This window comes from Pipistrellus hanaki (genome assembly GCF_964339955.1).
Source record: "Pipistrellus hanaki genome assembly, chromosome: 16".
NCBI lineage: Eukaryota > Metazoa > Chordata > Mammalia > Chiroptera > Vespertilionidae > Pipistrellus > Pipistrellus hanaki.
Genome location: NC_140518.1, coordinates 48,668,069 through 48,695,329, shown reverse-complemented (window position 1 = coordinate 48,695,329; position 27,261 = coordinate 48,668,069). Strand labels below are relative to the sequence as shown.

Below are 27,261 nucleotides of genomic sequence, written 5' to 3'. Positions count from 1 at the left end.
ACAGTGGAGAAACCGGGCCACACCGGGCTGTTCTGACGTTCACGTGAGATGCCGCACCCGAACCCGGCAGAGCCGTGGCCGGGCGCGGCCACCGTCGCCAAAGTAGTTGGTCCCGATTCTGAGAAACGTCGCCAGTGGCGCTCTCCTCGCAGCCGATCCAAAGCCTCCGCACCGCGCTCGTCAGCATGACCTCCGAGGGGCGCCTGCCACCCCTCCCCTCACTGGTCCCGGCCATGGAAACCTGCCTGTCCGCAATGGACACACTCAGGGCTTCCTTCCACTTAAAAAAAAAATGCAGCCGGGTCCGGTTTGGCTCAATGGATAGAGCGTCGGCTTGGGGACTGAAGGACTCCGGGTTCGATTCCGGTCAAGGGCATGTACCTTGGTTGCGGGCATATCCCCAGTAGGGGGTGTGCAACAGGCAGCTGATCGATGACTCTCATCGATGTTTCTAACTATCTATCTCTCTCCCTTCCTCTCTGTAAAAAATCAATAAAGTATATATTTTTTAAATTTTTTAAAAAATTAAAAAATATGCAATCGTGCATACACATTATATAACACCCATTACCCCAAGGGAGAGCAATTCATTCATTTTTATTTTAAAAAATCTATTTGGTATTGATTTCAGAGAGGAACAAAGAGGGAGAGAGATGCTGCCTCCTGCATGCTCCCTACTGGGGATTGAGCGCTTGACCTCCTGGTTCCTATGTCGATGCCTAACCATTGAGCCACGCCAGTCACGGAAGAGAAATTCATTTTGACGAGTAAATTGGAAAGGCTTTATAAGGTGTTCCAAAACAATGTATACACACTTCAACAGCTAGTAGCTCAATTTTGAAAATGAAATTATTTTAATAAGCCCTGCCTTTATAATTAATTATTCAGAGTGTGTGTATACATTTTGGGGGACATCACAATTTTTATACATTTGTGTATATAAATGTGTATACATTTTAGGGGGGACACCCTATATAGTGAGATGACAACTCTTGAGCTGGTCTTAGAAATAAGTGTAGTATCTTATTGGAGGGAGGGGATTTCTTTTTATTTTAAATTAACTCTTCATTGTTGAAAGTATTATACATGTCCCCCTTTTTCCCCATTGCTCTTCTAGCCCCCTCCCATACCAGGCCTTCACCACTTAATGTCTGTGTCCATATATGCATACAAATTCTTTGATTGATCCCTTCCCACCCACCTCTACCTTCCTTCTGAGATTCCACAGTCTTTTCCATGCATCCGTGTCTCTGGATCTATTTTGTTCATCAGTTTATTTTGTTCATTAGATTCCACATGTGAGTGAGATCATGTGATACAGAGGGCGGGAATTTCTGATGGGGAACTCAAGAAGTTAAAAAACTAGCTTCAGATATATAGTTAGTAGGCTTGGTGACGGCACACAGAAAGCTGTTGCTCCAGAGACTGTAGTGTATGGCTGGCTGCCCTGACTTCACGACACCCGCACGCACTTCCACCTTTGCACCCAGGAGGACTGCAAGGCGGTGTCTGAGCCTTGTGCTCCTGGGAAGAATGTCCACCGCCCAGAGCACAGACAATCACTGGTCAGGCCTGGCCTGCGTGGCTCAGTGGTTGAGCATCAACCTCTGAATCAGGTGGTCAAAGTACAATACAATTCCTGGTCAAGCCACATGCCCGGGATTACGGGCTCTATCCCAGTAGAGGGCGTGCAGGAAGCAGCCAATCTATGATTTTCATCACTAATGTTCCTATCTCCCTTTCCCTTCCTCTCTAAAATCAATAAAAATATACTTTAAAAAAAACAACACAGAGGTGGGCTGGGAAGGGTCAATTGGGGGGAAAGGAGACATATGTAATACTTTCAACAATAAAGAAAAAGAAAGAAGGAAAGAGAGAGAGAAAAGAAAGAACAGAATCATCTGTCAGCAGGTGAAGGGATGCTGGGAAAATCCCTGGACTGCAGCTTTTATCTGATTAACCTTTTCCCCTGAATTTCAAACCCCTCACCTGTTTTCTCCTGAATTCCAAACCCTTTACCTACACTTTTCTTCTCCTTATAAAAAGGGCCGGCTTAATATGAGATGTAAGGGATTTTTTAGGGTACATAACCCACCATCTTCTCGGATCACAAACATAAAGATGCAATCCTTGTCTCCACTTATTGGTTCTGATGATGACAGGCAGCATGAACACCTGCTTTTCCAGTTTCATTTCCAGAGAGAGCCAAGTGAAGGAATCAGACACACATGAGGCCCTCACCTGCAGGAAGAATGTGGAGAGTACTAAGGAGAACCTGGGGCAGCAGGGGGTGGCAGAGATGCCTGGAACTGCTTGGGCCAAACCGCGGTGTGCTGGGGACGCCAGCCAGGGTGCCTGGGCGCAGGGGGCCTTCCGAGCACAGGGTATCACGTTCCTCTGTGTCTTAGGACGTCCCCTGCCTGCTCTGCAGAGAACGACTTGCAGGAAGCCCAGCGGGGAGAGAAAGCAGCACTCCAGAGTCTAAACTAAGCCTTGGCCCTCACGGGCTTTGAGGACAGCACGGCGGGGGCTTGGAGGGGGCTGGGGCTGGGAGGGAGGACGGATGGCCGCGCTTGTGCGGGCCCACCGCCTGGCCACTCCCGCGCCAGGAGGAGGCCGCTCAGGCCGGGCGGCAGGGGAGCGGGAGCCCAGCCGCAGACGCGGCTCGTGCTGACAGTCATGCAGACTTCGGCCAACCAAGAGGCCTGGAAACTGCTCAAACCTCTCCGGTGGGGTTAGTCATGAGAAAACATTTATTTGTCTGTTCCCTGGGAGAGTTCCTTGGCTCCTCCTGCTGCGTCCGGCCGTCAGCGGGCCGTCAGGGGCTGCAGGGGCAGGTGGTCTTCCTCGCGGGCACCGCCCTTCCCGGGGCGGGCGGCCAGGGCGGGGCTCTCCCCGGGGCCTGCGGAGGGAGGGAGGGGGGCAGTGAGTGCCCTTCGGCGGCGTGTGCAGGGGGGGAGGGGCCGAAGTCCCCAGCAGCCCCTCCCCGCCTCCCTCCCTCCACAGCGTTTGCGGAGCCCCTGCCTCTCCCAGAGGCCAGGACACGGGAGACACCAAAGCGCCGGAGGGAAGTGAGAGCTAGGTGCTCGGAGTCAGAGGAGAGGGGGCCGCACCACAGGGCGGGCAGATTGGACCCCAGAGGAGCAGAAGGAGCACCTTTGGGAGAGGAGACCAGAGGCCAGCCGAGGACAGGGAGCACATGGACGGGACCGGCTGTCACGTGGAGAGAGCGCGGGGTGGGGTGGGGTGGCGGGACAGCAGCTTTGGTGTTTGACCTCCGCTCTGAAAGGGTGGCCTTCAGTAATGGGCCGTGTAGTTTTTTCCTACAAAAAGGAACTGGAGGGGCTAAACCGGGAGAGAAAGACCTGTCGGGAGGCCGGGTACAGGCTCAGCAGCCCCCCAAGCAGCACAGAATCAGCAGGAAGGAGGAGTGGGCCGAGCGGCAAGTGCTGGCTGTGGGCCTCCAGGTCCCTCAGCACCAGACGGGGGAGGAGGGCAGGAAGCCGGGAGGCCTCTCACTGCTGAGAAGTGGGGCGGCGACATGGGCCAGCAGGACCGCCCCTCTGTTCCTGTTCAATGTCCAGGGGGAGGCCCAGCAGGCACCGGGGTGTGCGGGTGAGGTACGGGGTGCTTGGGGCAAGAAGAGGAGCAAGTTGGCTTTTGAATCTGGCAATGACGTGGTGGGGCAGCAGGACTCAGGATCAAGGACAAAGAGGCAGGCAGGAAACCCGCGGGGCGCCAGGCCTTGGTCAGGGACCTGGACCTGGAACCAGTGGGCTCTGGAGCAGGAGGCAGATAAGTCCCCTAGAGGCGTCATAGGAGACCAGGAGCTGCCCTGGGAGGGGCTGGGGCCAGAGGCACAAACAGGTGGAGTCTTCTGAAAGGGACGGGCAGAGGAGAGAGCTCCGGAAGATGAGATGGGAGCTACGGAAGGTTCCAGAGGCTGTGCTGTGGAGAGCTAATTCTCAGAAGAGTCCTCTGGGTAGGGGAAGGAGTCACCGTGGTGGGCCGCAGAGGGGCACAGAGGGGCTGCCACACCCTGGGAAGGAGAGGACGCAGGCTGGAGAGACGGGACAGGTGCCGAGGAACCGGCTGGAGGGGGGAAGAGGCTCGGTGCTCGGTCAGCAGGGCGGAGAGGACAGAGCCGTGGGGGCCAGAGACGCCACGTGCGCTGTGGGGGAGGGGCCTCCTAACTGGTTCCCCAGCTGGGCTCCAGGCTCAGCCCTGGCACCTGAATGGGTAGCAGGCTGTGGGAGGAGGAAGGGACGGTGTGAAGAGGCGGGAGGTGAAGACAGGTGAGGAGGTCGGGTGCAGTCGGGGTGCAGGCTGGGAAAGCACTAATGGCCGGAGGCTTTCCCAGGCGGGGGGGGCCTCCACTTTCAGGGGACACTTATTCAAATGAGTGTAGCTCAGCAGAGGCCACAGCAGTGGTCCTGCCCCAGACTTTGCATAGCTAAGTGGCCAAGCACACACACATACGAACACGCACATGCGAACAGACACATGTGACCACACGGCTGCTCACCAGTGTCGCCGGGCCCTGCAGGCTCCTCACGCACCGTGGGCAGCGTCTGCTCCCAAGCAGCCCAGTTCACCTCCTCCGACCTGCGGGCAGAGCGGCGCTGAGCTGGAGCCAAGGCGGGGCCTGGCCCGGGGGGTGGGCTGAGCAGACATTCGGGGGACCGGGGACTGCCAGGAGGACACCGGCCACCACAGCCCCCTGAGCCCTGGCGGCTGTGGCCACCGTCCTGAGCCAGGTGCCCGCGGGAGGAACCCAGGGTTTAGGGCAGCTGTGCCCGTGTCCCCGCCGGGCAGTGGGGCTGCACGACCTGCCTGAGACTCGCCCTCTCCTTGCTTAACTCTCATCTCACGAAAGCGTGTTTCTGTCTGCGTGTGTCACCACGGCCTCGCTCAGCACCGGGTCTCCCCCGGGCAGGGACAGGTTGTTCTCTGTGAAAGGCTGGGCCCCTGGTCATATGGGGAGTTGGGAGGGGAGGTCAGACCAGCCACGGCGAGGCTGGCGTGCTATCACCAGAGGGTCCCTCTGGCTTCGTGGCCTCTTAACTGTACCCGATTCCAGGCCAGAGGAGTAGGTCAGGGACCTTCAGCTTAAGCCACAGGGACAGGCAGAGCGACCGGCAGCGGCAGCCCCTGACCTCTCCTCCCGGGGCAGGGCAGTCCCTGTCACTCCTGAGTCCTGCCTGTCCCAACCGCCGGCTGCTGGCAGCTGTGCCGGCTTTCAGAGGGGTAAGGCCGGCCTCCGCCAGCCCCCTCCCCGGCCCTCACTCACCTGAAGCACCACCGCTCATCCGGGCTACCGTCTGGCCTGGTGCCAACCCTGAGCTTCACCCCTGTTGGCCGCTTCTTCCTCCTGCACCACCAGTAGCCGTGCTCCATCTCCAGGACCGAGATGGCTTTCTGGGGACAGAGGACACTCAGACAGGCCCCAGGAACACGCGCCACGCACTCACAGTAAGCACAGGCCTAAGTGCTCCGAGCACGCAGGCTGGACCCAGCTCCCGTGTTGGATTTCCTGCAGGCCTCAGTTTCCTCGCTTACAGACCCGGTGGCTTAGGGGAAGTGTGCTTGTAGAGTGCCCAGCCATCACTGGCTATCGCATCAGTACAGGTCCCAGAATTTCACACCAACGGTACTAACCCACTCGTGTTCCTGCCCACTGACACACAGATTCGGTGGGGACAGAACTCTGCCAAGAACACGGCATCTCAGAGAAGACAGGGCTCACCCAAGGTAGCACAGTCCAGCCTCCTGGGCGAGGCTCTCCCTCCACAACTGCCCAGACCACACCCAGCCCTCCCAGGTCAGGGAGCGGCTTTGGCTTCCTCCACGTAGGTGGTGCCTTGTCTGCACCAGCTGCAGGGACTCTGCCGCACAGCCCACTGCCTCACGCACCACCACCACCCACTCAGTATGTGCTGAGCGCAGGACGGGAGCTACATGAGGGCAGACTTTGTCTTGTTCTCTGCTCTGCGTTCAGAACCTAAAACCGTGCCTAGCCCCAGAGTAGGCACTCAAGAGATACTGAATAATTTTGATGATGATAATAACTAACACATTGAGCACCTTCTGTGTGTCAGCACTGATCTAAAGGCTTCAGATTTTAGCTTATCTGAACCTCACGGCAGCCCTTCGAAGAAAGGAATGGATGATGGACACCCCAACAAAGGCAAGACCCAAGCCCCAGGGCCCCGGGTCTGCTCCGGGGCCAGCTTGGGGAGGGGGCGGGGAGCCTCTAGGCACCTGCAGCTTCCAGGTGCTCCAGCTGTCGGTGGTGACGCTGCTGACGGTCTCGTTCATGAGGGCGATGAGCATGTTGAGCAGCAGGATGTAGGTGAGCAGCACATAGGCCAGCAGCAGCAGCAGCACGGCCCCACGGAAGCGCAGCTGCTCCTGGAAGGCCAGCTCGCCCATGCCGATGGTGAACTTGAAGAGCTCCAAGGCGGTCTCCATGATGCCGCGGTAGGGCACCTCGCTGCCCTCCGCGTCCTCCTGTCCTGCCCCAGACAGCACTGCCTCCGTGGCATTCGAACTTGCGGGGACCCTGGAGTCCCGGACCTCCTGGCTCAGGCTCACCAAGGCTGCAGGAGGGCAGAATGGGTGTCAGCCTGGGGAGGCCAGCGGCAGACTTGGGGGTTTACATGGCAGCGAGGGATGGGCAGGGGCCGGAGGGCAACCTTTACCTACAGAGAAGCCGAACAGGAAGACTAAGTACACCAGGAGGAAGCGGAGCAGGTCCCGCAGAATGACCTGGAACACACGGACCAGGAGCTGGGGTAGGTGGCTGTGCCACCAGACATGACCTCAGAACCCTGCATTGACCCTAAGCATGAGTTCCCATGTCCACACCATGCACACACACACACACATACACAGACCCTGTGGAGCTACACTGAGCAAATGGGTCTTTTAAAAATCTACATCAGATCATATAATTTTCCTGCTTAAAACCCTCTAGTGAAAAAAAATTAAACATAGAGTTACCATATGATTCAGCAATTCCACATCTGGGTATGTACCCAAAAGAATTGGAAACAGGAACTCAAATAGATATTTGTACACATCAATGTGCAAGCAACGTTATTCACAATACCGAAGTTGTGTCCATTGATGAATGAAGGGATAAACAAAACGTGGCATGTCCATCCAGTGGGACACTGTTCAAACTCTGCCCTGGCCTGCATGTCTCCTGCTTAGAGTGTGGCTCCATGCACCGAAGGGTCACGGGTTTAATTCCTGGTCAAAGGCATGTACCTGGGTTGCAGGTTTGATCCCTGAGGCATCTACAGGAGACAACCATCAATTGGTTTCTCTCTCTCCAGCCTCTCTTCCTCCCTTCCACTCCTTCTAAAAATCAATGGGAAAAAATATCCTTGGATGAGGATTAACAAAAACAAAAACAAAAAAACAAAAAGGAAGGAAATTCTGACACGTTACAACATGTTCAGCCTTGAGAATACTATGCCCAGTGAAATAAGCCAGTGACAAAAGGACAGATACTGTGTGATTCCATTCCTCTGTGATACTCATAGAGACAGAAAGTAAGAATATGGCTGCCATGGGCTGGGGGGGGGGGGGGGGGGGGGGAAGGGGGGGGAGGACACCAGTGCAGAGTTTCAGTGTGGGAAAATGAAAGTTCTGGAGATGATGGGGGTGATGGTTGCACAACAATGTGAATGTGCTTAATGCCACAGACTTGCACACTTAATAAGGTTAAGCCTAGCCGGCTTGGCTCAGTGGATAGAGCGTTGGCCTGTGGACTGAAGGGTCTCGGGTTGGATTCCAGTCAAGGGCACGTACCTCAGTGGGGTGCATATGGGAGGCAACCAATTGATGTGTCTCTCTCACATTGATGTTTCTCTTTGTGTCTCTTCTCCTCCCTTCCACTGTCTCTAAAAATCAATGGAAAAATACCCTCAGGTAAGGATTAATAATTTTTTAAAAAGGTAAAAATGGTAAATTTTATGTATATTTTACCACAATTAAAACATTTTTAAATCCTCCTGGGCCTCCTAACCCCTTCCCATGGGCAACAACTCCCCTCAACTTCATCTCCTATGCTAGCCCAGCCTCCTCTCAAGCACTTCACCCTTGTTCTGACCCCTGGCCTTTCCTTGCTGTTCTGTCTCGAATCTTCTTGCTTGAGTCTATGCTGAGTCATTCTTTCAGGTCTCAGTCGCCACCTCCTCAGAGGGGCCTTGCAGACTAAAGCCCTTCCTCTGATGCCCTTCACAGGAGCCAGCAGTCAGCAATCTTCTCATCTGTTTTTGCAGGGCCTTCATTTCCCTCAAGAGAATGTCAGCTTCAAAAGAGCGTGGACTGCCAAAAACGGTTTGGCTCAGTGGATAGAGCGTCGGTCTTCGGACTGAAAGGTCCCAGGTTCGATTCCGGTCAAGGGCATGTACTTTGGTTGCAGGCACAAACCCGGTGGTGGGTGTGCAGAAGGCAGCTGATCGATGTTTCTCTCTCATCGATGTTTCTAACTCTCTATCCCTCTACCTTCCTCTCTGTAAAAGATCAATAAAATATATTAAAAAAAAAAAAAGGAGCGTGGACTGCCCTAGCTGGTTTGGCTCAGTGGATAGAGTAGCAGCCTGCGGACTAAAGGGTTCCAGGTTCGATTCCAGTCAAGGGCACGTGCCTGGGTTGCGGGCTTGATCCCCATTAAGGGACATGCAGGAGGCAGCCAATCAATGATTCTCATCATTGATGTTTCTATCTCTTTCCCTTTCCCTTCCTCTCTGAAATCAATAAAGATATATATTTTTTTTAAAAGAGCATGGACTTGTCTATTTTGTTAGTGAACAGAATAGTATATTCTTTTTTTTTTTTTTTAATATATTTTATTGATTTTTTACAGGGAGGAAGGGAGAGAGATAGAAAGCCAGAAACATCGATGAGAAACATCGACCAGCTGCCTCCTGCACACCCCTCACTGGGGACGTGCCCACAACCAATGTACATGCCCTTGACCAGAATCGAACCCGGGACCTTTCAGTCCGCAGACCGACGCTCTACCACTGAGCCAAACCAGTTCCGGCTATTCTTTTTTAAAATATATTTTACTGATTTTTTACAGAGAGGAAGGGAAAGGGATAGAGAGTTAGAAACATCAATGAGATGCCGAAGCAGGTTTGGCTCAGTGGTAGAGCGTCGGTCTGTGGACTGGAGGGTCCCAGGATCGATTCCGGTCAGGGGCATGTACGTTGGTTGCGGGCACATCCCCAGTAGGGGGTGTGCAAGAAGCAGCTGGTCGATGTTTCTCTCTCATCGACGTTTCTAGCTCTCTGTCTCTCTCTTCCTTTCTCTCTGTAAAAATCAATAAAATATATTTTGAAAGAAAGAAAGAAAGAAAGAAAGAAAGAAAGAAAGAAAGAAAGAAAGATCAATGATCGAGAAACATCGATCAGCTGCCTTCTGCACGCCCCCCACCGGGGATGCGCCTGCAACCAAGGCACATGCCCTTGACCGGAATCAATTCTTAACACTTAAAACGGCCTGGCCCATAGTCTGGACTTCCTAAATGTTTGTGGAATAAATAATGCAGACGCATCCATATGCCCAGCTGGCCAGGCATATAATGAGCGTGTGTGCACAGTCTCTGCTCCGACGGTGTGCAAGGATGCACGTGCTCCCGGGCGGCCACTCACAAACACACGAGCGCAGGTATTTGCTTGCGTAGGCAGAGCGCAGACCCCCGAGAGCAGCTGTGCACAGCCACACCCGTGCTGACATCAGCGAGTGCGGGTGTGGGATGCACACACTCATGTTCTCCTCTGCCCGGCGAGCTGTGGGAGAAGCCGAGAGTGCCGAGGCCAAAGGAGTCCCGCTGGGGCGGTGTCCGGCGCCCGCTCCCGGTGGCCGCGGCACCTGCCTCTCACCTTCTGGATCATGACGCTGTAGATGCCTGTGTACTGGAAGCCGCGTGTGTAGTAGAGCAGGTTCAGCCAGCCCAGCACCAGCGAGGACACGAGCAGAGGCAGGTACCACTCCACAGCCAGGAAGTGCAGCGCCTGGGACAGCACGGTGAGCAGGGCCTGCAGCAGGCTGATGGGGAAGGGACAGGCACAGGCTCAGCTTGCAGGCCACTGACAAGACCCCTTAGGCTCCACTGGCCAATGCCTCTGGGGGGTGAGTGCTCCCCTGTCTGGGGCTAGACCTCCCCGGGAACATGAGGTAACAGCAACCTCCTGACTCACAGAGCATTTGTGAGGATTCAGTGAGACCAGACACAGAAAGCGTTCAGGCTCCATCAGGGCACAGTGAGGGGCAGTAAATGCTCTACACGGATGGGAGCAAAGGGAACCCCAAGCTGGACAGCTGGACTCGTGAGTCTGGCCTCTGGTTCCAGCCCCTTGGGACCCCCCGGCCCTGGATCTTCCCCTCCAAAGCCTGCTGGGTGCCCTCTGCCACACCGCCCCTCGGGGCCTGAGGCGAAGGAGGAGTGAGGCCACATACAAGAGCAGTTCAAAGTAGCTGTCCAGGAAGGAGATCCAGATGAACAGACGGCGCCTCCAGAAGTACCACAGCTGCGGGAGGGGGGACAGCGTGTGAACCTTGCTCTGGGGCCACACAGCCCTGCCACCCCCTGGGCCGGGCAGGGCTCCCACCTGCCCCTGCCTCCTCGCCACGTGGGCCTGCTGTGACTTTTCAGAGCAGCTCGTGAATTTTGCTGATAGCTAAGAAAGGTTAGGACCCTGCTTCCAAAAAGTGCAGCCACCCACAGACACCGAGGCGAGGCCAGGGCCCCCTGGCTCCGTGTGGGTCCGAAACAAGAGCTCCTGCACTGCTTATGGTAGGGGTGCTCCCTGCCCTCCCTGCCCTGCCTCCCGGCCTGGAGTGGTGCCCAGGTTCTGCCCACTCTGAGAGAGTCCCGGTGCCATGCCCAGCCTGCGAGCTTGCAGCATTTTCAAATGCAGAAGCCTTGCTGGGGGAGCCGGACTGAGCCCACCCTCCTGTGCTCCCCAGGGAGGAATGCCCCGCTCAGGGACTTAGCAGAGCCGGCACTGGCAAGGAGTCATAGAGCCGTCTCCTGCACCACGGGCAGTCTAGAATAGCGGGCCACCGTGGTCCACGAGGTCCGAAAGGCTGGTGACCGCTGCTCCAGAAAGCTTAGTAGGAGGGTGGCAGCCCCAGCAGGGAGGCCCTCCACTGCCCGAGGCAGTCAGGGTGGGGCTGATTCTGTGCCCGGACACGAAGGTACATGGTCACCTGGCGCCAAGGCTCCTCGCGGCCGGGCAGGCTGGGAGCCATGCGGAGTGGGGAGCGGAAGGAGCCTCACCTGGCCCACCAGGAGGTAGCCGCCCCCAAGCAGGATCAGGATGTGGCCCAGGAGCTGCAGGGAGTTTCCCACGGTCCCTTTCATGGGGAGGAAGGCCTGTGAGGAGACACTCAGTTAGGCCCTGGGGGCCCTCCCAACGGCCCAGCCTCCGAGCGCCAGAGCTGAGGCCCATTCTGAGCCTGAGCTGTGCAGAGGCCCCCGGAGCGCAGAGGGAGCCGGGGCTTCGGGCAGGCCCGCTGGACTCTAGTCCCCCCGGCGGAGCCGTTGTGAGGGGCATGGGAAGCCGGGCTGCCCGGCTCCGATCCCATCTCCACACTCACTGTGCGAGCCTGGACGCTACCTGCCCTCTGCCCTCCCCCCTCCACTGTAAGCGGGACACGGTTCATTTCCGATGGCTGTGAAATTGATTAAAATCTCATGCGGTGAGTGCTCCTCCTGTGGAGCTGGCAGCCCGCTGGCCCTGGAGAGCCTGAGGTCACTCAGCAGGCAGAGCCTGGCACAAGCATTTGCAGGATGCGGGCGGGGGAGGGGGAGGGCGCTCTTTGTCCAGCTCTTCCAGGGCTGCTCCAGGAGGGCCCCCCCCCACCGGGGAAGGCCTCCCCAGCCTTGCCTCTTCCAGGCCAGGCTCGCAGTAGACCACGGCGGTGAAGATGAGCATGTAGATCAAGAAGCACAGGAAGTTGAAGAAGAACCTGGGCGTGAGCAGGTCCCATTTCGCCTGCAGCAGTCTGTTCAGCGGCTCCAAAACCACCATTTGGTGTCGGTGCTGGTGGGAATGTGGCGCCAGGGGCCATTCAGCAGGAGTACACGGGGCCCACTCCTGGCCTCAGTGCAAGGGCTGGGGAACGGAGAGGAGGTTGGGAGCCCCGAGTGACCCCTCCCACCTGCCTCCACCCCACCCTCCTGACTAGGGAGTGGCCTCGGCCTCTCCTGTCCAGAGCAGTGGGACAGGCGAGTGGGATGAGTGTGGGGTCAGGACGCGCAGCCACCCCACGGGCGCGGAACAGGGCAGCGGGGCCAGCAGGCAGCCGGTGGGGACCCTGCGGGCGCTCTCTGCAGGGCGGCTCACCGGGCTCCTGCAGTGGAAGGCGATGATCTCCAGCACCGAGTTCTCCTCCCAGCTGTCCACAGAGGCCAGGTCATACAAGGACACCCGGACCGGCCCGTAGCACCACTCGGTGAACTTCCGGGAAAGGCACTGGTACGGCCCCGAGAACTCCCGCTGCAGGATGTGTCTGAAAATCTGCAGGGCGGGTCACGTGAGCTGGCCCTCTGGACCGCCTCCCAGCACCACGGGACTCTGGGAAGCACTCTGTCTGCAGAACTGCGGCTGGCATGCACACGCCCTGTCCACATTGGGTCCTTGTATGTATAAACGCTCAGAAAGGGTCCAGAACTGGGCTGGTGTGCTCAGTAGAGCATCAATCCATGCACAGAAGGGTCTCAGGTTCCATTCCTGGTCAAAGTCATGTACCTGGGTTACAGGTTTGATCCCTACCCCTCCCTGATCAGTGTGTGTGTGGGAGGCAACCAATCAGTATGTCTCTCACACATTGATGTTTCTCTCTCTCCTTCTCTCTCTCTCTTTCTCTCCCCACCCCCTCCTCCATTCTACTCTTGCTAAAAACCAATGGGGGGGAAATCCTCACTCCTCTGGGAGGATAAAAGAGAGAGAAATAATTTGGTTTCACAAATGAGAAGCGGGGGAAAGGAAGGGGCAGTGGGGAGCCCCTCACAGCCGTGCCTCCAGGCACAGAGGGCGGTTTCCACACCGGAGCCTGGAGGGCAGACAGAAAACGGCAGATGTACCCGTGTTTGCTTCTCTCGCCCATTAGGAGTGCCTGTGTTCTAAGCTCTCTCGGGGTTTGTAAGCTAAGGGGGTCAGCCATGAAGCCAGCCCTGACAACAGTGAGGACTGGTAAGCATTTTGGAAAACAAGTAGAGCTGGATCATGTTTACTCTTTATACCAAAATGACTTCACAGTTGTAGACACAGTCCTAGCTAGTTTGGTTCGGTGGGTAGAGCATCGACCTGCGGACTGAAGGGTCCGGGTTAGAGTCCAGTCAAGGACACTTAAAAAAAAAAAAAAAAGTTGTAGCCGAAACTGGTTTGGCTCAGTGGATAGAGCCTGCGAACTGAAAGGTCCTGGGTTCGATTCCAGTCAAGGGCATGTATTGTATTGTACTTTGGTTGCAGGCACATCCCCAGTAGAAGGTATGCAGGAGGCAACTGGTCGATGTTTCTAACTCTCTCTTCCTCTCTGTAAAAAATCAATGAAATATATTAAAAAAAAAAAAAAAAAAAAAAAAAAGTTGTAGGCATTGAAAGTGAAACTACAGCCCTAGCCAGTTTGGCTCAATGGATATAGTGTTGGACTGAGGACTGAAAGATTCCAGGTTCAATTCCAGTCAAGTGCACATAAATGAGTTGTGGGCTTGATCCTCAGTGTGGGACGTGCAGGAGGCAGCCAATCAATGATTCTCTCTCACCATTGATGGTTCCATCTCTCCCTCTCTGTTCTTCTCTGAAATCAATGAAAATATTTTTTTTAAAATAAAGTAAGCCAAAACCGGTTTGGCTCAGTGGTAGAGCATCGGTCGCGGGTTTGATTCCGGTCAAGGGCATGTACCTTGGTTGCAGACACATCCCTAGTAGGGGGTGTGCAGGAGGCAGCTGGTCAATGTTTCTCTCTCATCGACATTTCTGGCTCTCTATCTCTCTCCTTTCCTCTCTGTAAAAAATCAATAAAATATATATATTTTTAAAAAGTGAAACAGAAAAAGTCTGGGAGAAAATAAGGATGTGGAATACACACACACAAGGTTACAGATAACATGACCTTGCTGGAGGATTAAGAAATAGCAAAACTCTTAAGGAAAGGATAATTATAACCTGTAAAGTTAGAAATGTGGCAATTCTGAGTGGCAAAACACCATGAAAAATTTTTAATGTTGAGCTGGGAAAATTTTGCAACTGTGAGAGCAGATAAAATGCTAATTGTTCAGCCGAAACCAGTTTGGCTCAGTGGATAGAGCATCAGTCTGCGGACTAAAAGGTCCCAGGTTCGATTCCGGTCAAGGGCATGTGCCTTGGTTATGGGCACATCCCCAGTGGGGGGTGTGCAAGAGGCAGCTGGTAGATATTTCTCTCTCATCGACATTTCTGGCTCTCTATCCCTCTCCCTTCCTCTCTGTAAAAAAAAAAAAAAAAAAAAAAAAAAAGCTAATTGTTCAGTATAAAGGACACTTACCAACCAAGGTGAAGAAAACACGAGAGCCAGTCTAATGGCAGAATAGGCAAGGACATAAATATATTGTCTCCTAATCAAGAAACCCAAATGACTTTGTTGTTGTTGTTGTATATCCTCACCTGAGGATAGTTTTTCATTTATTTTTAGAGAGAATGGAAGGAAGGGGGAGAGACACCGAGAAACATCAATGTAAGAGACATACATTGGGTGGAGGATGGAGCCTGTAACGGAGGTACATCTTCTTCTTCTTCTTCTTTTTTTTTTTTTTTTGGTACATCTTCTTGACCAGAATCGAACCCAGTACCCTTCAGGCCACGGGCTGACGCTCTTATCACTGAGCCAAACCAGCTAGGGCCCAAATGACTTTTTAAAAAAAATGCCTGTGATTTATTGAAGCCAATGTCACCTCAATAAATTCAATAAAAACTAAAAATAAAATGGGGAGAATCCCTGTGCTTTATAATGTAATATGTTAGTTCAGTAGCTAGATACAGTCTTTCAATAAACACACGTGTCAGAGGTGCGTGCTGAAATGTTCTTGTGAATAGGGGTGCTCAGTTGAAAAGTGGGGAGACCACTGCTTTCCACCACCCTCCTGAGGCTCTGTCTGCTTCCTGGGCAAGTGGGGGGCGGGGGGCTGCCGCTCACCTCTATTTTGCCCTCCTGGGCAGCCAGCTTCAGGGGTGTCAGGCCCTGCAGGTTGGGGATGTCCTCGAGCTGCAGCGAGGGGCAGAGGCCGGCCGCAGCCTGCAGCAGCCTGTCGTACATGTGGGTCACCAGCGCGCTGTTCTCGGGCGAGTTGTCTGCGATCATCACCAGCGCGTGCAGGACCGTGTTGCCCAGCGAGTCGGCAAACCGCAGGCTGGCGGGCTGGTGCTGGTTCTCCAGGAGGTAGGCCACCACGTCCCACTGGTTGGTGCATGCCGCCAGCGAGAGGGGCAGCTCACCTGGGGGCGGGGGCAGCGCTCACCGCCTGCTCTTCACGCTCCGGGGCAGAGCCAGGCCCCCGGAGGCCGTCAGGCACGGGGGGGGGGGGGGGGGGGGGGGGGGGAAGGATGGAGCCCGGACCCACTGGGGGCAGCTGCGCCTTCTGAGAACACTGGTGATGGCAGCCGGTTCGGTTCCGACGCAGGGAGAGGGGACCAACCGCTACCACCCGGGGGAACAGCGCGGGCCAGCCAGCAGGGTCCCCGTCCGCCTGCCTCTCCCTCTCCGTCAGCAGCCCCAGGCCCACTGCTGCCTGACGTAGGTGCCCGCAGCCAGGCCCTGTCTGGTTGACTCCAGCCACATGCCAGTTCTAGCAGCCATGCCCAGCCCTGGCCCAGCTGGGGGACGTGGCCGGCCTCTTCGGCCAGACTAGGATAAACATCTCTTAAGACAAACTGCTTGCCGAAACCGGTTTGGCTCAGTGGATAGAGCAAAGGGCTGTGGACTGAAAGGTCCCAGTTTCGATTCTGGTCAAGGACATGTACCTTGGTTGTGGGCACATCCCCAGTAGGGGGTGTGCAGGAGGCAGCTGATGGATGTTTCTCTCTCATTGATGTTTCTAGCTCTCTATCCCTCTCTCTTCCTCTCTGTAAAAAAATCAGTAAAATATATATTTTTTTAAAAAGACAAACTGCTCTGCAGGCAGCCTGGTGGTTGGAAGCCCGGGCCTCAGGGTTGGCTAGAGTAGGTTTGAAGGGCCAGCTCTACCACCCCGCTCCGCCCGCCAAGACTCCTCACCAAAATAAAAACAGGTGCTGTGGCTTTTCTTCTGGAAGAAGCGGCCGCAGGCCCGGGCGTGCACGTCGGCCCCGTTCTCCACCAGGAGCCGCACGCACGGCAGGCTCCGCTTCTCGATGGCGATGTGCAGGGCGCTGTGGCCTCGGTAGTACTCATCTGTGCACTGGGCATTGACCAGGGGCCTGGGGTTGCCCGAGTCCCGGTCGATCTGCAGCAGCGGCAGGATGCAGGCGTTGGCTCCGTCCCGGAGGTTCAGCACGGCCTTCATCAGGCACGTCTTCCCGGTGGAGCCCTCTGTGGGAGGGGGGAGGGCACGGGGCACGAGGGCGCTCAGACCTGGAGCAGCTGGGCCCGGTGCCAAAACGCCCTTGGGAGGACGGATGCCACCCGGGACTGATGGGAGCACAGCCCCGGTGCAGGGCATTGTGGCTCCAGGGACCACCGTTTCCGCCCTAGAAGCTGTCTCAGACATAATGTGTCACGTGTACAACGTTGTCTGTGCAGTGGCATTGGCCCAGCGTTTGTTACGTGGCTTCCCTGCCTAATGGCTCTGTCTCCTCACTCAGGTCACTTGGCCTCTCCCAAGCTCAAGTGTGAAGCGGGAATGTTCCCGGGTTGTGGTGAGGATCAAATGTAATTCTGTGCAGAATGCTTAGCACACAGAGGGCCTGGCCCACTGTGTGGAGGCTGAAAACTACAAACAACCTAAACGCCCACCAGGAAGAAATGAGTTAGTGAGGCCACGGTACAGCCACGAAATGGAAGACGCTGCAGTGGTAAAGTGGCTAAGTCAGAGGTGTATATACTGAATGTCAAGTGCTACGAGATGTAGTAAGCAGGAGGAAGCACATTACAAACGAACGTATATACATGACCTCATATATGTAAATAGAAACCTAATATTTTTAAAATATGTTTTTATTGATTTTTTCTTTTCTTTTCTTTTTTTTTTTAGAGAGAGGGGAGAGGGAAAGAGGGAGGAAAAGAGAAAGAGAAAGAGAGAGAGAGAGAGAGAAACATTGATTGGCTGCCTCCTGCAACCCCCAACTGGGGATCAAACCCACAACCCTGGCATGTGCCCTATCTGGGAATCAAACCTGTGAACTCTCAGTGCATAGGACAACTTCAACCAACTGAGCCCCATCGGCCAGGGCCACGTAACATATTTAAATAGTTTGCAAAGATGTTTCCCAAACCATCCACAGGAATCCAGGACAACAGACATTTTACCCCCAGCTTTATACATTTCATTTCTATTTTAATCTTTTAGAAAGAACAAGTTATCTTTCTAATTAGCCTTAAATAATAAAGATATTTAGATTTGGGGTAAAGAATGCTCTGAGATGGGTGAAGTATATTATATGTGTATTATCTATATATATAAAAGCTCATATGCAAATTGTCCCCAAAGGAGTTCGACCGGGAGACCAATCGCTTGCTATGATGTATGCTGACCACCAGGGGGCAGCACAAAACAAAGGAAGGCCCCAGCCAGCAGCTGGCAGCCAGGAAAGGGAGATCCCAGCTAGCAGCTGGAAGGCCCTGATCAGCCTTGATCACTGACCAGGCCTAGGGATCCTACCTGTGCACAAATGTCCTCTGGTCCCCAGGCCTCTGGTCCTAAATAATAAAATGCTAATTGCAAATCGACCAAACAGCAGAACTGGTCACTATGATGCACACTGACCACCAGGGGACAGACGCTCAACACAGGAGCTGCCCCCTGGTGGTCAGTGTGCCCCCACAGAGCGAGCAACACGCAGCCAGAAGCCAGGCTCACGGTTGGCCAGTGCAGTGGTGGTGGCATGAGCCTCTCTCACCTGCACCGCAGGCAGGTGGTAAGGAGCGAGGCCTCCCAGACAGGCTCCCAGAGGGGCCCTGGACTGCGAGAGGGCACAGGCAGGGCTGTAAAACTCGAGGGCACCTTTCTCTCAGAGGTGCTTGCAGCGAGTACTGAAGGACATTGAGGAACACTGAGACTCAGGAGCCTCATAGGGTGGGGCTGACAGAAGCCAAGGCTGTAGGCTCCACCCTGAAAATCTGCCCCATCCAAGCTAAACAGAGGCTTTTGCAATTTTCCAAGTCTAGTCGAATAAGGCTGTCTCCCGGCATAGACACAGCTGATCCTCACAGCCAATTGGCCTGCAGGTCAGTTCCTCCCAGTGATAACAACAACAATCAAGACTTAACTACAATAAGGCTGTACTCACAGTCCACAAAGGGGTGCATCAAGAGTGTCCACCTCAGGTAACTGGGAGACTGACCCACTGAACCATGTAGGACACCTCAGCACACAAAGCCACCCTACCAACTCAGGAAAGCAGCAAAAATGCTGAGACAAGGATACAGATCACAAATGAAAGAAATGGAGGACAAAAAGCGACTGGATATAGAGTTCAAAACCAGTTATAAGGTTTTTCAAGAGTTTCCTAGAAAAGGCCGATAAAATAAATGAAATCTATGAGGATATGAAAAGGACTCGACAAGAAATAAAAAGGGATCAACTAGAAATAAAAAGTACATTGTTGGGAGAAACCAAGATGGCGGCACAGGTAAACACCTAACTGCAGCCTCACACAACAATTTCAAAAAATACAACTAAAATATAAAGTGGACATTATCCAGAACTACAGGAAAATTGACTGACTGGAAATTCTACAACGAGAAGGAAAGAGAAAACCAGAAGGAAAATCAGAGGAGCTGTAAAAGCCAAAGGTACAGAGACACGTTGCATGTGTGGAGAGGACAGAGCCGGAGAGGAGGGGGAGGCTGAGTGCCTGGCTGGCGTTCCCTAGCGGGAAGGAGATAAAAGCTCCGGACTGTGCTGAACCCCAGTTCCGACAGCACTGAACCCCAGTTCTGGGCGAGACCTTCAGGCCCCAGGCTCATACAGAGGGAGCCTGGGCTGTAAAGCAGAAGCTCGGGGGAGCGGCGAAAGGCAGAGCCCTGGAGTCGCGCACATTTCGCACAGAGGACAGACTGTTGATTGAGCCGCTGGATTGCCCTAGCAGGAAGGAGAAATAAGCTCTGGACTGCTCTTAACCCCACTTTCGGGCTCGCTGGGGGAGAGCCTAGACTGTTTGGTAGGGGGCAAAACTCTAGGGCACCTTTCTCTCAGAGGTGCTTGCAGCGAGTACCAAAGAACACTGAGGAACACTGAGCCTCAGGAACCTCTTAGGGCGAGGCTAACCGGAGCCAACGCTGTAAGCTCCACCCTGAAACTCCACCCCATCCAAGCTGAGCACAGAGGCTCTTGAAGTTTTCCAAGTCTAGTCGAATAAGGCTGTCTCTTGGCATAGATACAGCTGATCCTCCCACCCTACCAACTCAGGGAAGTAGCAAAAATGCCGAGACTAGGAAACAGATCACAAACAAAAGAAATGGAGGACAAAAAGTGACTGGATATAGAATTCAAAACCACGCTTATAAGGTTTTTCAAGAATCTCCTAGAAAAGGCCAATAAAATAAACAAGAGCTATGAATATATGAAAAGGGATCAACTAGAAATAATAAAGGATCAACTAGAAATAAAGAATACATTCTCTGAAATAAAAAATATTATACAGTCCTAAAAACAGAATGGAAGATCACAAGAATCAAGTCAAAGATTTGGAACACAAAGAGCCAGAAGACACTCCTCCACAGAAGCTAGAAGGCAAGAGAATCCAGAAAGTTGAAGATAGAAAAGAAACCTCTGGGACAATTTCAAGAGAACCAACATCAGAATTATGCGGGTCCCAGAAGATGAGAGAGAGCAAGATATCAAAAACATACTGAAAGAAATAGTGACAGAAAACTTCCCCCACCTGGTGAAAGAATTAGACTTACAAGTCCAGGAAGCGCACAGAACTCCAAACAAAAGGAATCCAAAGAGGACCACACCAAGACAATTCATAATTAAAATTCCAAGAGCAAAAGACAAAGAGAATATTAAAAGCAGCAAGAGCAAAGCAGGTAGTTACCTATAAAGGAGCACCTATACGATTGTCAGTTGATTTCTCAACAGAAACCATGCAGGCCAGACAGGAATGGCAAGAAATATTCAAGGTGATGAATAGCAAGAACCTACAGCCAAAAATACTCTACCCAGCAAAGCTATCACTCAGAATCGAAGGTCAGATAAAGAGCTTCACTAATAAAAAAAAGCTAAAGGAGTTCATCACCGCCAAACCAGAATTATATGAATTGCTGAAAGGGGTTCTTTCAGAAGAGAAAGTAAATAAAGATAAAAAATTATGAACAACAAATACGTAACTATCAACAAGTGAATCTAAAAACCAAGGAAATTTAAAGAAAAAATCTGATGAACAATAGTAACTGGTGAATATAATAGAATCAGAGGTATGGAAGGGGAGTGAACTGACGATTCTTGGGGAAAAGGGGAGAGGGGGATGTGGGAAGAGACTGAACATAAACTGTGCACCTATGGATGAGGACAATGGGGGGTGGGGAAAGGACAGAGGGTGGGGTGGGCACCTGGTGGAGGAGAGCAATGGTGGGGAGGAACATTTGTAATAATATGAACAATAAAATTTTTTTAAAAAAAATACAAATAAAGAATACATTGTTGGGAGAAATCAAGATGGCCGCATAGGTAACCACCTAACTGCAGCCTCACACAACAATTTCAAAAATACAACTAAAATATAAAGTGGACATTATCCAGAACTACAGAAAAGTTGACTGACTGGAAATTCTACAACGAGAAGGAAAGAGAAAACCAGAAGGAAAATCAGAGGAGCTGTAAAAGCCAAAGGTACGGAGACACGTTGCGTGTGCAGAGAGGACAGAGCCAGAGAGGAGGGGCGGCTGAGTGCCTGTCTGGCGTTCCCTAGTGGGAAGGAGATAAAAGCTCCAAACTGTGCTGAACCCCAGTTCCGACAGCACTGAACCCCAGTTCTGGGCGAGACCCTCAGGCCCCAGGCTCATACAGAGGGAGCCTGGGCTGTAAGGCAGAAGCTCAGGGGAGTGGCAAAAGGCAGAGCCCCGGAGTCGCGCACATTGCGGGCAGAGGACAGACTGTTGATTGAGCCGCTGGATTGCCCTAGCGGGAAGGAGCCATAAGCTCCGGACTGCTCTTAATCCCATTTCCAACTGCACTGAACCTCAGTTGTGGGCTCGTTGGAAGAGAGACTAGACTGTCTGGTAGCGGGTGAAACTCGAGGGCCCCTTTCTCTCAGAGGTGCTTGCAGCGAGTACAAAGGACCCTGAGAAACACTGAGACTCAGGAACCTCATAGGGCGGGCTGACAGAAGCCAAGGCTGTAGGCTCCACCCTGAAACTCCACCCCATCCAAGCTGAGCACAGAGGCTCTTGAAGTTTTCCAAGTCTAGTCGAATAAGGCTGTCTCTTGGCATAGATACAGCTGATCCTCCCACCCTACCAACTCAGGGAAGCAGCGAAAATGCCGAGACTAGGAAACAGATCACAAACGAAAGAAATGGAGGACAAAAAGTGACTGGATATAGAATTCAAAACCACGCTTATAAGGTTTTTCAAGAATCTCCTAGAAAAGGCCAATAAAATAAACAAGAGCTATGAATATATGAAAAGGGATCAACTAGAAATAATAAAGGATCAACTAGAAATAAAGAATACATTCTCTGAAATAAAAAATATTATACAGAGTCCTAAAAACAGAATGGAAGATCACAAGAATCAAGTCAAAGATTTGGAACACAAAGAGCCAGAAGACACTCCTCCACAGAAGCTAGAAGGCAAGAGAATCCAGAAAGTTGAAGATAGAAAAGAAACCTCTGGGACAACTTCAAGCGAACCAACATCAGAATTATGGGCATCCCAGAAGATGACAGAGAGCAAGATACTGAAAACATACTGGATGAAATAGTGACAGAAAACTTCCCCCATCTTGTGAAAGAAATAGACTTACAAGTCCAGGAAGCACACAGAACCCCAAACGAAAGGAATCCAAAGAGGACCATACCAAGACAATTCATAATTAAAATTCCAAGAGCAAAAGACAAAGAGAGAATATTAAAAGCAGCAAGAGAAAAGCAGGTAGTTATCTATAAAGGAGCACCCATAGGATTGTCAGCTGATTTCTCAACAGAAACCATGCAGGCCAGACGGGAATGGCAAGAAATATTCAAGGTGATGAATAGCAAGAACCTACAGCCAAAAATACTCTACCCAGCAAAGCTATCACTCAGAATCGAAGGCCAGATAGAGAGCTTCACTAATAAAAAAAAGCTAAAGGAGTTCATCACCGCCAAACCAGAATTATATGAATTGCTGAAAGGGGTTCTCTATGAAGAGGAAGAAAATAAAGATAAAAATTATGAACAACAAATACATAACTATCAACAAATGAATCTAAAAACCAAGGGAATTAAAAAATAAATCTGATGAACAATATTAACTGTTGAATATAATAGAATCAGAGGTATGGAAGGGAAGTGAACTGACGATTCTCGGAGAAAAGGGGAGTGGGGGATGTGGGAAGAGACTGAACATAAACTGTGCACCTATGGATGAGGACAATAGGGGGGGAGGGGGAAGGGCAGAGGGTGAGGTGGGAACCTGGTAGAGGGGAGCAATGGAGGGGGGGGAATGCGGAACATTTGTAATAATATGAACAATAAAGATTTATTTTAAAAAATCAAAGAAAGAAGAAGAGAAAGGCGGGCAGGCAGGAAGAAAAAGGAAAGAAAAGGAAAGAGAGGGGGAAGAGGAAGGTAAGGGAAAGGGGGAGGGGAGGGGAGAGGAGGGGAGGGGAGGGGAGGGGAAGGAAAGGAGGGGAGAGGAGGGGAGGAAAAGGAGGGGAGGGGAGGGGAGGGAAAGGGGGAGAGAGGGGGAAGGGGGAGGGAAAGGGGGAGGGGGAGGAGAAGGGAAAGGAGAAAAAGGAAGCATTGAGGATGCCCACAAGTACCCATGCCTTGGTGTGCCAGTGGGATGATGGGAAGTGGTCGGCACAGCCATGACCGGGAGGTAGGGGGAATCCTTGTCTCCGTCAGCAGGGCCCCTGCAGCCATTCCAGCAGGAGGGTCTGCTGCTAAGAACAATCCCCCTTAAAAAAAAAAAAAAAAAAAAAAAAAAAAGGAAAAGAAAACCCCCACCCCTTGTCTTCTCCTGACCATGGTCAAGACCCACAGCCAGCACAGCCCCGCACAGCCCGGGACACGGGCTCCGCGAAGGGCGGGCCTAGGGCCTACCTGTGTACTCGGAGTCGGTGAGGTACTTGCTGGTGGCGCGCAGGTACTCGGGCAGCCCCTCCAGGTCCTGGGGGTTGCCCCGGGCAACCGCGCTGAAGAGCCGGTCCCGGTCAAAGCGGTTTGGGTCCTGGCTGCAGGGATGAGATCTGTGACTGATGCTGGGAGGAGCCACGCCCCCAGAGAGCCCATCCCAGGAGCCCAGTGAGCACTGCATGCCGGGAGCCCAGGGAGCCTCCCCAGAGCAAACCGGGGGACCCCAGAGCTCAGAGCCCAGGAGCGGGGGTGGGGTGCCTGGAGAGGGGGGAACAGGACCCATGTCCGTGCTCCAGGCATCACAGCTGCTCCCCACACCGGTCCTTGTCGTCTGCAAGGTGCCTGAGGATCTGTCCACAGGCTCACTGTCCCACAGGGTGGGTCTCAGCACAGGGCCTTCCCTGGCCCCTGAGCTAGTCAGGCCAGGCGGGGGCTGCAGGACCCTCAGGGGCTGTGTGCCTCACTGGCCTTGACAAAAGGGTCAAGGAAAGCCCCTCATCCTCTCAGAAACCACGTTTGGACAAGCAATGCAGCATCTGCTTTCACTTCAGCCTGGGGGTCAGGAACCCGCTTTCTCTTTTAGACAAAAAAGGCAATAAAGTGACTTCCCCAGGCACGTGATGCAGAGCCCAGGGCTCCCACGGGGCCTGTCTAACCACCGCCCACCGGACTCCCAGCCCCAGAGCCCTAGGCGGGCACACAGCGGTTTCTCACACAGGGCCCAGCACATGCTCGCTGAGTGTGTCTGAGAAGCCACACTTCCGGGAAAGGGCCCGGAGGGGCCTCCTAGCTCTTCAGAATCTCGCGGAGCCTGGTGACAGGAAAGGGAAGGAGTGCCCCTCCTGGGCTTGGCACTATTCACAGAGACAAGCTTATCCTCGGGGCCCTGGCCATGACCAGCAGACAGGCAGGGACAGACAAAGGGGCCTATAACGCTGAGGACCCTCAGGTCCTAGCTTCACAGCTCCATAGATGGTGGTGACCGCTGAGTGAGGGGATGGTTGGGATCAGTTGTGTATGAAGTCATGTCCACATGACTGAGGGCCGGACTGCCTCCTCCACCCCCGGAAGCTGCACCTCCGCCTCGCCTGGCCAGACACACATCATCTGCCCGCAGACCACGTGGCCACAACGTGACCGAAGGCTCTGCCGCTGCCGGGCCCTGCGGGAGCCCAGACAGGGGAAGTGTCTGTTTGGACAGAGTTCTCCCTTTCTTAGGGTGACATCACAGTCACAGGGTGGGAAGCCCCTCAGGGACACAGACTGAGATACCAAAGGGCGTCCAGGGGCCCATTCTGCCTGTCCGCTGGCTACCCAGCTCCCAGCAGCCCCTGAGCAGCCTCTCCGTCTCCGTCTGCATCTGGCTGGGGCCTCGGGCACAGCGCAGGGGCTCTGGGCTGGGAGGCCACGGCGGGCGGCTCGGCCAGGCCTGAGGACGAAGGAAGGGCCTTCCCTGGCAGAGTCCCACCTGGCCCACGGAGAGTCTCCTGGTCAGAACTTGTATGTCAGACCCACACGGGGAGGGGGGGGGGGGGGGGCCGATATACCCTCCTCTCCCCTAGCCGGGCTGGAAGGAGGGGTCTCACAGTCTGAACTGACACAGATCACGGGAAACGCTACATGAAGGTGCTCCCAGCAAAAGCCTGCCGTCCACCAGCCCAGAATCCACACCCGTGGCTGACCAGCTCAGCTTGGACTGGAGTGTGGATCCTGCTACCGTCTGTCATAGGGACCTGGGGGGGGGGGGGGGGAGAGGCAGGCATAAAAGGGGGGATGCAAGGGCCAGCTGAGCACTTGGAGCTGGAAGAGTATGTCCCTTCGAAGAAGAGCAGAGAAGGTTCTGGAAGGGGCAATCCCCAGAGCAGAGCAGAGCAGAGGTCAGCCTGACGGGGCCAGTGCTCTGCTGGAAGTGAGGGGCCCCGGGCTGCACCCCCGTTTGCTGCCTTACCTGGCACCTGCTCCCTTCCGGTAGTTGAGGTTCACTTTGATCTGAGGGGAGAAGTTCCGGTCCTCGCCCACATAGGGTGACTCCATGGGGGGCAGCACATCCCCGAGGCCCCGCTTTCCTCCCTCCACATCAGCTCCATCTTCCGGGCCCCCGTCAGAGGTCTCCAGCCTGAACGGCGGGGGCTCGGAGCCCGAGGCCATGCTGGCGGCGGCGGCCGCGGCGAGCCCTGTGGGGGAGAGATCGGAGCCCGCCCGCCTGCGCCCGGGCCCGCCTCCGCCCCGCGGGCAGCGCCGGGTTGGAGCCCAGCACACCCGCCGTGGGGGCAGCCCAGGGGGATGGGGGCGGGGCTGCGAGGGAGGAAGGAGGCCCACGGCGAGGAGCAGGGCGTTGAGGATGGGTCCTCAGAGGGGGAACGGGTCTGCCTCTTAGACGTGTCCCACGGAAGGGGCCGTGGTGGGCCCTGGCTTTCCCTCCAGGACTGCCTGACGCTGAGGCCACAGCCCGGCGGGCGGGAGCAGCGGGGCACCCAGCACCAGCCTTTCCGCCCCCGCAGCCCCCGCAGCCCCCGCAGCCCGCCCCGGGCAGGTCCTCACCGCGGGCCGGGGGCGGCAGGGGCGCAGCTCTCACCGCCGAGGGCGCTGGGGGCGGAGGGGGGTGGAGGAGGCGCTGGGGGCGCTGGGGAGTAGAGGGGAGTGGAGGGGGCGCGGGGGGGTGGAGGGGGGTGGAGGGGGCGCTGGGGGGGTGGAGGGGGCGCTGGGGGGGGCTGGGGGGTGGAGGAGGGGGCCGTTGGAAGCCCTGCATCCGCCGCCGTCAGCTGCAGCCCAAAAGGGGAAGTGACTGCCCCAAGGTCGCTAGTTGTGGCTACACCACCGCGCCCGACGCTCCTCCTCCGCCCCCAGAATTGCGGGCCGCCGACCCCCCTGAAGGCCCCGAGCGCCCTGGCTCTCGGGGCTCCAGAGGGGGGACCCCCTGGCTGCCCAGCGCCCAAGGCCGGCAGCCCGGCCCGCGCTGGGCCCAAGCTCTGCGGCCAGCGCTGCGCCCCCCGCCCCATCCCCCCGACTGAGCCCCGGCCGCCCGCGGGGCCCGCGCCCCCGGGGAGGGCACAGAGGAGGCGGTTAGAGACGGGGTGCGGGCGGGGTGTGCAGGGGCCTGACTGGATGCCTCCGCAGGCAGCGCTGACGCACCATCTTCCTGCCCACCCTCCCAGGAGCACCCCATCCAGCCGGGCCTGCTCCCCACCGCCTGTGTCCCCACCTCCCAGCCTCCGCAGCAACAGTTGGGGTCCAGCCCCGCCCCCTCCCGAGCCCCCCGGAGCCCCCGGCCCGGCAGGGAGGGCAGGGGTCTCGCCCCCGGACGGAGGGAGCGGGCCCCGCGGAGCCCCACTCGGGCCTGGGGAGGCGAGAAGCCCACTCGGGGACCCCACCCCAGCACCCACTGTCAGGCTTGGGGACCCCGGATCGCCCCCACTTACCCCGCAGGCTGAGCGGAGGCTGCGGGGCGCGGGCGGCGGAGGAAGTGGAGCCGGAGGCGGACAGCCGGCGGGCGGCACCCCCAGCTCGGGCTGCAGCCGGCGGGGGGGTCCGGGGGCCCTCACCCTCAGCCCGCGCGCCCGCCGCACCGTGGAAGCGGGGTGCACTCCCCTGGCAGGGCCGCGGGGGGCATCGGGGACTGACCCGCTGGACCACTGGCCACACCCCGAGAGGACACGCCCTGCTCCCGCCCCCACCGCTGCCTGGGCCTGCGGGCGGCGGGGAGCGAGCAGGGGCAGCCATGGGGGCGGGGGGGGGGCATTGGTCTACTTCACTGGCACCTCCCCTCCCTTCTCCTCCCCTC

At 55.1% G+C, this 27,261-nt stretch overlaps 2 protein-coding genes across 7 annotated transcripts in view; both read right to left on the bottom strand.

Annotated features, from left to right (window-relative positions):
* PIGL (phosphatidylinositol glycan anchor biosynthesis class L) overlaps positions 1-27,261 on the bottom strand; it is a 181,226-nt gene that overhangs the window by 21,161 nt on the left and 132,804 nt on the right. The gene's annotated exons all lie outside the window — the stretch shown is intronic.
* On the bottom strand, positions 1-27,261 carry TRPV2 (transient receptor potential cation channel subfamily V member 2). Of its 5 annotated transcripts, none has more exons than XR_014792950.1 (15): positions 26,900-27,261; positions 25,429-25,654; positions 23,448-23,578; positions 16,276-16,569; positions 15,199-15,497; positions 12,369-12,542; positions 11,910-12,065; positions 11,300-11,395; positions 10,477-10,547; positions 9,900-10,065; positions 6,706-6,768; positions 6,262-6,599; positions 5,291-5,418; positions 4,526-4,605; positions 1-2,902 (listed from the first exon to the last, which is right to left on the bottom strand). XR_014792950.1 is itself a non-coding variant. In XM_084861513.1 (15 exons), the coding sequence occupies exons 1-15, from the start codon at positions 27,198-27,200 to the stop codon at positions 2,808-2,810; spliced, it is 2,652 nt and encodes an 883-aa protein (XP_084717639.1). In that variant the 5' UTR covers positions 27,201-27,259; the 3' UTR covers positions 1-2,807. The 5 variants fall into 5 exon arrangements, 3 of the variants coding, with proteins under 3 accessions (XP_084717639.1, XP_084717637.1, XP_084717638.1); XR_014792951.1 differs by lacking the exon at positions 26,900-27,261 and adding an exon at positions 26,022-26,040 and having other exon boundaries at positions 6,702-6,802; XM_084861513.1 differs by having other exon boundaries at positions 6,706-6,802; positions 26,900-27,259.